The 12,226-nt window shown below is 42.3% G+C and overlaps 1 protein-coding gene across 6 annotated transcripts in view; it reads left to right on the plus strand.

Moving 5' to 3' along the window:
* Positions 1 to 9,220: 9,220 nt before the first annotated feature.
* The window catches only part of GOLM2 (golgi membrane protein 2), a gene marked incomplete at both ends in the record, with an annotated part of 84,636 nt that continues 81,630 nt past the window's right edge, over positions 9,221 to 12,226 (plus strand). For all 6 annotated transcript variants that reach the window (XM_084239646.1, XM_084239649.1, XM_084239647.1 and 3 more), the window contains one exon: positions 9,221 to 9,547. In XM_084239646.1, the coding sequence (XP_084095772.1) occupies positions 9,221 to 9,547 (327 nt within the window). The remainder of the gene's footprint in view (positions 9,548 to 12,226) is intronic.

Genomic DNA, 12,226 nt, shown 5'->3' on the forward strand with positions numbered 1-12,226 from the left:
TGGGTGGATTGGTGAAGGAAATTCTGTGGGGACTACACTTGGGCGGTGGGGGAAAGCGAATATTGTTTAAAAATGAACAATGATGTAAAAAATTTAAAAAATAAAAAATTGAAAAAATAAATAAATAAAAATAAAATATCCCCCCAAAAATCTTTTCTGCGTTGGTGTTCAAAACCAAGATCCAATTGTTAAAAGAGTCAATAAGTTAAAAGATCAGCCCTCCAAGAGCTGCATCAATTTAAATGTTTTTTTTAAAAACATAGTCCTCCATTTGCAACAACATGGGTGAACCTAGATGAAAATATGCTTAGTGAAATAATTCAGAGAAAGACAAACACTGCATGAATTTCACTTAAATGTGGTATACAGACAAAGTGAATGAACTAAATAAAATAAAAATAAACTTTTACACGATAAGACCAAATTATTGGTTACCACAAAGGAGGCAGAGAGAGGATGGAAGAATCAGGTAAAGGGGTCAATTGCATGGTGAAGACAGAATTTGACTTTCAGTGGAGAATTTAATGTCATCTATACACATGGTGATTTTACTGATGCAAACCTGAAACTCATATAATGGTGCAATGTGATGTTATTTCAATAAAATTATGAAAATAAATTATTATCTAAATACAAAAAAAACCCCACAGTCCTCTTACTTTTTAGTTGAGAGCATTAATTATTATATTAATGGCCCCCCACACATATAAATTAGGAATCACTAGGATGGAAGTATGAAAAAGCTGTTTTTCTTTTAATTCAGCTGAGATAAGGGAAATGCATTTTTAAAAAAGATTTATTTATTTATGCCTACAAGAGCTGGGGTGTAGGCCAGAGATGCAGGGTGGAGGGAGTGGGAGGATTCACCAGAGACAGAGTGGGTGCCAGAACAGGCAGATTGACTGAAACACACTGCTGAGGGGAGCAGCGGGCGAGACAGGAGAGGTCTGCTTTGCCATGTGGTTTAGCTCTCTGGCAGGGATTTTAACTTGTGCTGCAGTGGCTGCTGATAGCTTCACCAGGGAGGCCCCAGGAAATGCATTTAAAATAATATTTTCTAAAGAAACTGGGGGGAAACACTACATATATCTATATATCTATATATATATATACACACACACACACATATATATACATGTGTATACTGTAAAAACATCAGAGAGAGAGAGAGAGAGAAAGAGGTAAATAGATAGATAGGCTGGATACTACCTGCACTAGTTTTTCAGCCCTTTGCTCTTGGTGATCTTACCCTGGGAATTTTGTCAAGTTTCAAGTAGATATGGAGATTGATCTCATCCTTTCTTTAGGCCATATGTAGTTACAGGGCCTCTCTGGTGGTGCAAGGGGTTAAGTCTCAGCACTATGGAGCTATAGGCAGCCACTGCAGCACAGCATGAGTTAATTCCCATGGCTTAACAGACCTCCCCTATCTTGCCCACTCCTCCCCTCAGCAGTGTATTTTTAGTCAGTCTGCCTGTTCTGTTCCCCAGTCTATCTCTGGTGAATCTTCTCACCCCCTGTACTTTAGGCCTGTACCCCAGTTCTTGTATGCATAAATAAATCTTTAAAAAAATTTTTTTAATTAAAAAAAATAAAGAGCTCACAATCTAACAGGGTGAAAAGTATATAAACTAATAGCTGTGATGCAGGTATTATAAGTATAATAGCAGACATGTTAGTCAAGCATAGCAGTGGCACAAAGAAGAAACTGCTCTGGAAGAGGCATTCAAATAGTACCTAAATGGGGCCTTCCTCATGGCTCAGGGGGTTAAGACGCAACCTATGAAGCTATCTGCAGCCACTGCAGCACAAGTTCGATCCCCAGCCAGGGAGTTACCCACATGGCACAGCGACCTCTTCTGACTCGCCCACTGCTTCCCTCAGCAGTGTATTTCAGTCAATCTGCCTGTTCTGCTCCCCACTCTGTCTTTGGTGAATCCCCTCACACCCCACCCCCCGTCACATCTCTGGCCTGTACCCCAGTTCTTGCATGCATAAATAAATAGATCTTTAAAAAAAAAAACAGTATCTAAATGAACTCAGAGAATGAGAAGAGAGTATATTCAAAGAGAAACAGTATGCCAAGGCATGGGAGCGTGAAATACCACAGTGTACATAGAACATGATCAAGTCACATACCACAAATACTACCTGACTACAAAAGTGATCTAACAGATTTAAAAAAAAAATACCAATAATTTGGGCCTCCCTGGTGGCAGAGGTGTTAAAGTCTCAGCACTATTAAGCTATCACCAGTTACTGAGGCTTTAGTTCAATCCCCCGCCAGGGAGCTAACCCACATGGCACCACAGACCTCAGTAGTGTATTTCAATAGATCTCACTTTTCTGGTCCCCACTCTGTCTCTGGTGAATACGCTCATCCCTGCACCTCTGGCTTATACCCCAGTTCTTGTTTGCATAAATAAATAAAAAATCTTTTTTTTAAATACCAATAATTTTAATATGATTTACAATAATTCTAACAATGTCCAGATGCCCAAAAAAAGAACACTGTATATGCCAATATAATGTTAATAAGGAAATGCTGCCAGACATTTCAAAACATATTATTATTTCAAATTTGCTATACTAACCTGCTTCAAAATGTAGTCTTTTGCACACTCTGGTTTCTGTTCTGTCTTAGGGTATAATATGATGCTTCTCCAAGGTACTGATGATTGAAAACATAGCACCTGAACAGGGGCAGTAAAGTGAGTTCAATCCATCATCATGTTTACTTGATAAACATCAGGAGACTGCACTGCTGAAAACAACACAAGCAACACACTGAAACCAACAGATTTACTGAAAAATTCTATAGGTTAAATAAAGACCCTTTGTTTCTACTTAAGCTCAAACAATGGATAAACAAGGATCTGCTTTAAAGGGTACCATACGACACAGCACTAGCTCTGCTCAAAGCAGTATCTTCCACATGAACATCAGTGCAGAAGGATTTTATTGGAACATCACTAGCACCAGCAGCAGCTACACTGCATCCAAAAATCAAAGTAAGTAAAATAAAGGTTTGGAAAATTACAGGGTGATCATTTGAAACCAACCCTACATAAAGTTCCACTACATTAAATGGGGCCACTTTTAATTGGGTCATTCTACAGAACAATGTCTAGCAGAAAAAGCCACCAAGAGCTAGAAGATTAGATGAACTGCAGTACAGAAAACAAAAAATAGGGCAGAAACCTCAGGTTTTCTGCCAAGTCCAGAAAAAATACATTGCAGTTGTCTGTGCAGAGGCATGACCATCTTTTCACTAGCTGCCAAGATTTTAAGTCTGGTTTTTAAAAATAACAAGAAAAGTGCAGTACAATGTAAAGAACAAGAACCACTATATTTTGGAAAAATATGTAAAAAGTGTGATCCATTAGTTAAAAATATTTACTAACTACCCACCATGTTCCCATTAGTTCACTTCCTATGTATTTCTTAATATCTACTAGCTACTATATGGTAACTTCTAAGAAAGAAAAAATAAAAATGGCAAAATCTGTGCTTTATCAACAGCTAACAGAGGTCAGTCAAGATACACCTATGTGAAATAGTTGAGTAACAATGTAAGACAGTATTTAACTCTATAACTATGGCCAAAAACTATTCAATTTGTAGATATTAAGTGCATAATTCAGAAGAGGAAGAGATGAGCTAAAGTTTGAACTTGGAGGAAGACTTTTATGGATATAGAAGGACTTTTGCTGGATATAGAAGGACTTTTGCTGGATATAGAAGAATGCTTTGCTTCTTATCTATTCTGCCTTTAACTGGAAGAACTGAATAGTTTTGAGCAACTCATACTACTTCTGTGGATTTTCATCTTCATCCCTATAAAATGGAAGTTTTTAAGTTAGGCAATCTCTAAATTCCCTTTCTGTTCTACAATTCCATAATGTAAGAAAAAAATATGTTGAAATAGTTAAGAGATATCAAAAACTGTCTCAGACAAGTTTGAAGACATTGTAAAGAAACAAGTGTGAGGCAGACACTGGGAAAGGGAAAAAAGTCTAAAGACCTGGAGTCAAAACAAAATCTCAACCCATTCCGTACTCTCTATTACGATAGTCCTGCAGGAAAATATTTATCAAAAGTCTAGTAGGAGGGCCTCCCCGGTGGCGCAGTGGTTGAGCGCTGGGTTGCGAAGCTGCCCGCGGCCTCTGCGCCGCCGGTTCGATCCCCGGCTGCTCCCCGGCCACCGGAGGAGGGTCCCACATGGCACGCAGACCTCTCCTGCCGCCCGCCGCTCCCCTCAGCAGTGTACTTCGGTCCTTCTGCCTGCTCTGCTCCCCGCTCTGCCTCTGGTGAATTCTCTCACCCTCCCGCGCTTCTGACTGTACCCAGTGCATGTATAAACAAAACAAACAAATAAAAAAATAAACAAATAAATAAAAACATGCCTCTAAAAAAAAAAAAAAGTCTAGTAGGAGACAGATGTGACACAGCAAAATAAACTGAGGACACCACATGGAGGCACAATAAAGCAGTGGTCAGTTCTATTTGAGAGCAGCAGGGGGTGCGAGGTTTCAAAAATGATTTAAAGTAGGTAGACTGAATAATTCCCTGGCTGGGCATTGGTAAAGGAGGAAGAGACTAGAAGCTTCATGAGGACCTTTATGTTTCTGCTATGCCCTGCAACTCCTCCTACCTACAACAATATCTGCACACAGCAGACTCTCACTGAATGCTTGAGTAGTCAATTAATTAATACATACTCCACGATATAAAGCCTTGAACAAAGCAGGCTTTCAATAATAGTGCCATGAAGATGAACTTTTAAAAATTTCACCTAAAAGCATTACACCATAATACCACTTCCAATTAAGTATTTAAGATTTATTTATTTATGCATATAAGAACTGGGGTACAGGCCAGAGGTGCAGGGAGGGGTGGGTGAGAGCTTTCACCAGACACAGAGCTGGGAACAAAAAAGGCAGACTGACTGAAATACACTGCTGAGGGGAGCAGTGAGTGAGACAGGAGAGGTCTGCTGCACCATGGGGATAGCTTCCTGACAGGCTGAGGATTGAACTCGTGCTGCAGTGGCTGCGGATAGCTTCATAGTGGTGTGCTTAACCCCTTGCGCCACCAGGGAAGCCCTCTAATTAAGTATTTCTTAATTATTATCTTAGCAATATCATTGTGATTGTATTTATTCAATACATGGACAAAAGTGAGCGAACATATAGATTTGTTCATGTCCTTCCTACAAGCTTAGAATCATTGCTGGTAATGGTAGCAGTAGTAGCAACATTTATTTAATTTTTTAAAAGATTTGTTTATTTATGTATACAAGGGCTGGGGTATTGGCCAGAGATGCGGGGGTGAGAGGATTCACCAGAGATAGAGCGGGGAACAGAACAGGCAGACGGATGAAATACACTGCTGAGGGGAGCAGTGGGAGAGATAGGAGAAGTCTGCCTCGCCATGTGGGTTGCTCCTTGGCCGGCTGGGGATTGAATTCGTGCTGCAGAGGCTGCAGTTTGCTTCATAGTGTAGCGCTCAACCCCTTGAGCCACCAGGGAGGCCCAGTAGCAACATTTATTTAGTACTTATTAAGTGCAGTTCTAAGCACTGTACACAACCATATTTGTGTCAGTTTGTTTTTGCTTCTTTATATTTTTTCCACACTTTTTCCTTTATTGAGGGAGCCCAATTTTCAACTGAAGATATTGATTATACTTCCTTGCCTTCTTAGTCTCTGAGGGTGTCCATGTGACTAACTTCGGGTCAATGAGAAGTGGAAATGTACATTCCAGATATTTTGAAAGTTGGAGGCGGGGGCCTCTCCTGGTTACGCAGCGGTTGAGTGCTGGGCTGAGAAGCTGCCCACAGCCCCTGCAGCGATGGTTCGATCCCCGGCTGCCGGTGAGGGTCCCACATGGTGCGCAGACCTCTCCTGCCACGCCCACTGCTCCCCTCAGCAGTGTTTTTCGTCCGTCTGCCTGTTCTATTCTCTGCTCTGGCTCTGGTGAATTCTCTCACCCTCCTGCACTTCTGACTGTACCCAGTGCTTGTATAAATAAATAAATAAATCTTAAAAAAAAAGTTGGAGGGGGTGTCTCCCTGGTGGCGCAGGAGTTAAGTTTCATGCTATCAAGCTGTTGTCAGCCACTGTGGCCTGGGTTCAATCCCTGGCCAGGAAGCCAACCCACATGTTATAGCAGACCTCTCCTGTCTTGACTGCTGCTCCCCTCAGCAGTGTGTTTCAGTGGATCTGCCTGTTCTGCTCCCACTCCGTGTCTGGTGAATCCTTTTACCCCCTGCACCTCTGGCCTACCCCAAGTTCTTGTATGCATAAATAAATAGAAATAAATAGAAAATGAATCTTAAAAAAAAAAAGTTGGAGGAGGGAGTGCCTTTCATCCTTCCTGCTTCCTAGATAAAGAAAGTGATGTCTGGCAGGGAAGATGAGGTCCATATTGTAGGGATGACAGACCATGAGTTGGAAAGTTCCTGCCTTAGCAGTCCGGACTCTGTGCTTCTGGATTTATGTGAGAAAGAAGAAAAGCCTACCTTAAGCTATTTTCCCCTTTATATAGATCCAAACTTCATTCTGAGTGCCATTTTGGAAATGAGAAAACTGGGGACTGAGGTTAAATATCTGGCCTGATGCTACAAAATTAGCAAGAGGTAGGGAGAAACTTCACACACTGTTATTTCAGAACCCACAATACTCCTGTAGTATATTGCTTCTTGCTATATAAGTGTGAACAATGGATTTGACATAGGGAAGTGACATAAGAAGTGTATTGTATTGACCAGTATTGCATGTACCATGGGGATGGGAGAAGGTATTCTCAAGAAAGCCCTCATTCTTCAGCTGAGGAAATTCTGATGCATGCTGACAGCTGAGGGGTATGAGCTGGCAGTACTTTCAGTGACCTAGGGGATAAGTCCTTCATTCCTTGTAGGGGGTCTGGGTGACACATTAAAGAATACACCTCCCATGAATGACCTTATACCCCACTTATGTATGACTTTGAGCAAGTTACTTCTGCATCTGTACAGGCAACCCATTTCATATCGGGGTTCCCTGTAAAACAATGAATAAGGTTATCAAATAGCTTTTTTTAAAGTACTGAAGAGGACCTCCCCGGTGGCACAGCGGTTGAGCGCAGGGTTGCTAAGCTGCCCGCAGCCTCTGCAGCGCCGGTTTGATCCCTGGCCGCTGGGTGAGGGTCCCACATGGCAAGCAGACCTCTCCTGCCGCCCGCTGCTCCCCTCAGCAGTGTACTTCATCAGTCTGCCTGCTCTGCTCCCCACTCTGGCTCTGGTGAATTCTCTCACCCTCCGGTGCTTCTAACTGTACCCAGTGCTATTATAAACAAATAAAATATATCTTAAAAAAAAAAAAGTACTGAAGAAAAAAAGGTCTCTGAATGTGTTTTGTACAATATTATACTTTTACATATCCAAAAATGAGAACACTTTTGGAAAGAGTAATATGGTTAACATCACTTTATAGATTTTTCAACTGCTGGTTAAGCAAAACAAGGCCAGTAGTCAATGATGTCCCACTTTTGCTTTGCTCACCTTTTCCAAAGACTGCTTTTTATCTGAAACCAGAGAGAATTTCTTAGCTGTTAGGATGTTTGATAGAGTTCAAGATTGATGTTAGCTAAATTACTAACTTTGGTGTTGTTTTACTGTGTCTGACAGAAATCATGATTCTTGGAAGGTGCAATAATTCTTCCAGGCTACTCTAGGACAATTAGGCAAGTAACTATTTTTGAAATGAACAGGAGGCATAAAACAATGTTTCAAAGATGGCAAGTCTTCCGGTTTAAAAATCATACCACTCTGATTTCGATGAAAATAAGCCTTTGCACTCTTGATTTTTAAGCTCATGGAAATTCTTGAACTTGAGGTTTGAAAAATTAAGTGACTCCGTTTTCTCCTCAAGCAGGACAGATCCAATAGCTTAAGGAAAAGAAAATTTTTTCAATACAAGTACAAAGGAAATACTCAGGAAAAAAATCACTATCATTAACGCTGAGCTTACAGTAACAGGCAACCTGGTAAATGCAATCTCTGATCACTGTACAATGATCAAGCCTTTTCAAACAAGTATGGGTCTTTAAGAAAATTTCGTAAACATCTTTGTGCCTTGGATTCCTCATCTGTAACACTGTGTTATTGAGAGGCTAGGCAAGCAAAAGCAATTTGGAAGAGTACTATTTGTAACGAAAATGTGCTGGACGTCAGTTACAAGGCAGTTATCATTTTGGGTAGTCTCTGGTCTCTGTATTTGAAAGCCCAGCTGGGGGTTGGGGGCGTAGGGGGGTGGGGGTGGGGGTGTGTGAGGGGGATGGGGGGTTGGGGGGATAGGGGGTTGGGGAGGTGGGGGGGTGCAAGCACAGCGAATTTAAGAACTGGAGCTCACCACATTTTAAATTTCTCTGCGTTCAAGACAGCAGCAACCTTGGAAACCAAGCTGCTACCACCGTTTTCTGTCACAAAGCTCGGTTCCCCCTACTTTTCTCTATAATGTTTGGGGCACCGCTATTTTACAGAGAAAATCTCCCACTGAAGCAAGTACAAAACCTTTCTCGTCACCCCGTGGGCCCGCAGCTCACCTAAGGTTTTCCCTAAGTAGTGTTCGCAGCCCCAGACCGCCTCAAAGACAAACACTGGCGAGGGCCACGGCAGGGCGGCCACTCCCTAGACAGACCCTGGGTCCAGGAAACTGAGCAGCCAGGTGCGGGAGCTGACCCCACACGCAGAGTCACCACACGCGCGCGGCGCCCTCAGATAACCATCGCGAGATAAGCCCGCAAAAGGCGAGAGAAGCCCACTTTCTCGCGAGAACAGGGGGCGTCAGCGGAAATTAAGAAATGGCCCCCTAGGCGACCCGGACCCAGCGAGTGGGCGGGGCCAGGTTTAAGCCCGCCTCCTTCCGGCTTCTGGCCCCGCCCCCTAACCTGAGGTGTCGGGCCGGAGTGCGGGCGGCCGGGCTCTCCAGGTTCCGCCCGGCGGGTGCAGGTTGGTATCGCAGCTTCGGGACGCGCTCTGGCCAGATTTGAGGAGGGGGGGCGGGGAGGGGCTTGCGGCCCCGCCCCCTTCTCCAGCTCTCCCGCGGGCGAATCGGCCCGCCTCCTCGTCCTCCTGCCGGCCCTGGGGCCGCGTCCCCCCGGCAACTCGGCGGCGGAGGCCTGAGGTTTTGTCCGCAGGTGTCGGTGGCGAGAACCCGGGCACTGTCTTCTGCGGCCCCATGGTGGGCTTCGGGGCCAACCGGCGGGCGGGCCGCCTGCCCTCCTTCGTGCTGGTGGTGCTCCTGGTGGTGATCGTCGCCCTGGCTTTCAACTACTGGAGCATCTCCTCCCGCCACGTCCTGCTTCAGGAGGAGGTGGCCGAGCTGCAGGGCCAGGTCCAGCGCACCGAGGTGGCCCGCGGGCGCCTGGAGAAGCGCAATTCGGATCTCCTGCTCTTGGTGGACTCACACAAGAAACAGATCGACCAGAAGGAGGCCGACTACGGCCGCCTCAGCAGCCGGCTGCAGGCCAAGGAGGGCCTGGGGAAGAGATGCGAGGATGACAAGGTGAGGACAAACCTCTCCCCGCTACCCTAGGAATTTTTTTTCTTTCAGCCCCCCGGGTGGGGAGGTTAGCTCGCCATCGGCTGCCTTGTGCCTTCCAGGATTGCAACTCTGGAGGCTACCTTTACCGCCAGCAACCCTGTTTCTGTCACTTTACCCGGTTTATCACTGCCACATTCTCCACTCGCTGCCAGACGAAGCTGGCTCCAAGTTCTGATTCTCAAGAGTGGCCTGTGTGTGGATGCCGCGTTTTCTCCAAGCTCAGCTGCTGAGCTGGCAGTAGTAATCATCTGGCCTATGTGGCAGCCTTACGTTCACAGATAGACAAATCTGGAAACTGCCAGATTTGGTGTGGGTATTGTTGCCTCATCCTTATTCAGTGCATACTGAGCAATATTAATTTCTTTATTTAAAGAATGGGGCCTCTAACGCTTCCACTTTGGCGGTTACAATGTATCTTTTAAGCATTGTGACTTTTAAAAAATCTAATTACATTGATTATTAAGTAATTAAAGAATCAGAATTTACTGATTCTTTTTGTGATCAAAATGTTAAGATAGATGGGCCCTGGAGTAGCGTATATGAACTGCATTTGAACATAGGTAAAGCAAAATTATGACTTCAGTTTGACTAATGAAATTAACCAAAAAAGGTAGACTCAAAAAAATATGTCCTAAGCAACAGAATCTCATGTCATTATCCTCATTGTTCTTGAAAGGAAATAAAATGAAATTTTGTATGCTGAGGTAGTTATTAGTGTTGGTGTTTTATGCAGATGAGAAGCCACACGAAGTTTTGAATTTAACAAGTTTAAAGGTAAACTGTAACAATAGCTGCTATTAAATTGTTTTCACCAGCATATTGGAAGCTATGTTACTAACTTATGGCTTCTGCAACTTCTTTTGGCGTAGCAGAGTTGTGAAGATTTCTGGTTTTGATAAGCGGATGTCTTTCTTTGATAATATTCACAAGTTTTTGGTATGTGATCCTATTATAATTGCAAATTTTTATTTTGTATATCAAAGTTATTTATAGCAAATCATTATAGATTAAAATTTCCATTAGCTTCCAACTACCTTATTGCATAAGGTAGTTGGAGGCCCTCAGGTAAGTGTTTCTCTTTACCACAACATAGAAAGACTTCCTCTGAGAGGGGCACGAGATTAGCAAATCTATGCACATACTGCACATTGAACTCTAAACACTGAAAAATCAGTGTTGTGTAGAGTAGCAGCCGGCTGCAGGCCAAGGCCAATATCCATGAAATATTAGAGTATTAAATATCCATGAAATATTAGAGTATTAAAATGAAGCCTTCAGACTTGAAGTGGTTTAAGCATTACTATTCAAATTCTGTAATATGAAAGGAAAGATGTCTTATAATTTATATTTTGGATTCTGTTTCTTCCATCTCCTGGATTATTATAATCTGTCCCTTTTATTTTCAACCAGGTGTAGGTGTCCCTGTTCTAAATTTTTTTCTGTTCTTCCTTTCTCCTAATCAACTTATTTCTTTTTTACTGTCCCTGCTGAATTCCAATTAGTGGTGGTCTGTAAATGCTCTCTACTTCCTCTTTTTCATTCTCTATCCTAAATCTTTTTTCCCCAATCCTAAATCTTTTCCTTTTCTATCTGCCATCCTTTTTTCCATCCCTTTTCTGAAACTATTCTCATGAAGGGCACAGGTGACAGTTTTCCTAGTCAAATCTAAAAAGCATCTTTATTATTTTTACCCCCTACTTATTCTCTTAATGTTGATTGTCTCTAGATTTTGGGAAATAGTTTTCCTTTCTTGCTCCTGTTAATTGTTAAACTCTCCATATATGCTTTCTACCTTCTTTACTATATTCTTTGGTGGATTTTTTTTTTCCTCCAACACTTAATAGACTCTATTCTTGGATTTCTTTCTGCTTTCCTTTTAGAGCAATCTTTTTCACAGTAGTGTTAAACAAGAATACTGTCCTAAGGAGGTCAGGAGTTAAAAAGAAAACCCTTTCTGGAAAGAAATGTTAAGTAATATTAGTGTATCCTCTAGGAGAATATGCCTGCTAGCATATAAAGACTCCTAGAAATCTGTTAATAAAGAAGTTGATTTAATTTTAACATGGTGTCTTTCAGTTAATTTGATCACAGATTACTATTTTTCAAGTTATATTTGTTATGATGGTTCAGAAGAATGTAACACAGTAGTGTGGGAAATGTTGTCCTAGGTATCTTGACTTTACTTGGCTAAGTGTAACTGGCTCAGAAATTTATATCTCTTACTTGTATGTTAATTCCATATTTTGAGCCAGCCATAGCATCTTTGTGTAGTGCTCGTGAATGTTTGTTCTTGGGGTTAATGAGGAGACTCTAAGTGGCAAGTAGAAATGGTAGCCTTTGTCTAAAAGAACTATAGATGCAACCTGTCTTTCAGAGATATTTCCTTTATTACTGCTACTTCCTTAATATCTGGAGAACTACATGGTATATTAAAAAAAGGCTGTACATATAGCTATATTATCTCTAAGAAAGTTATTTAAGTACTTTGGACCTATTTCCTCATCTGTAAAATGGGGATCATAGCACCTACCTGGGTATTGTACAGGTTTAAGATCACGTATATGTAGACGTATCCAACTTGACGCATTACAAATCAAATTATAGGGAAAAAATAAAACCTGAAACCTTCTTATTTTGTAC

This window comes from Talpa europaea (genome assembly GCF_964194135.1).
Source record: "Talpa europaea genome assembly, chromosome: 8".
NCBI classification, from domain to species: Eukaryota; Metazoa; Chordata; class Mammalia; order Eulipotyphla; family Talpidae; genus Talpa; species Talpa europaea.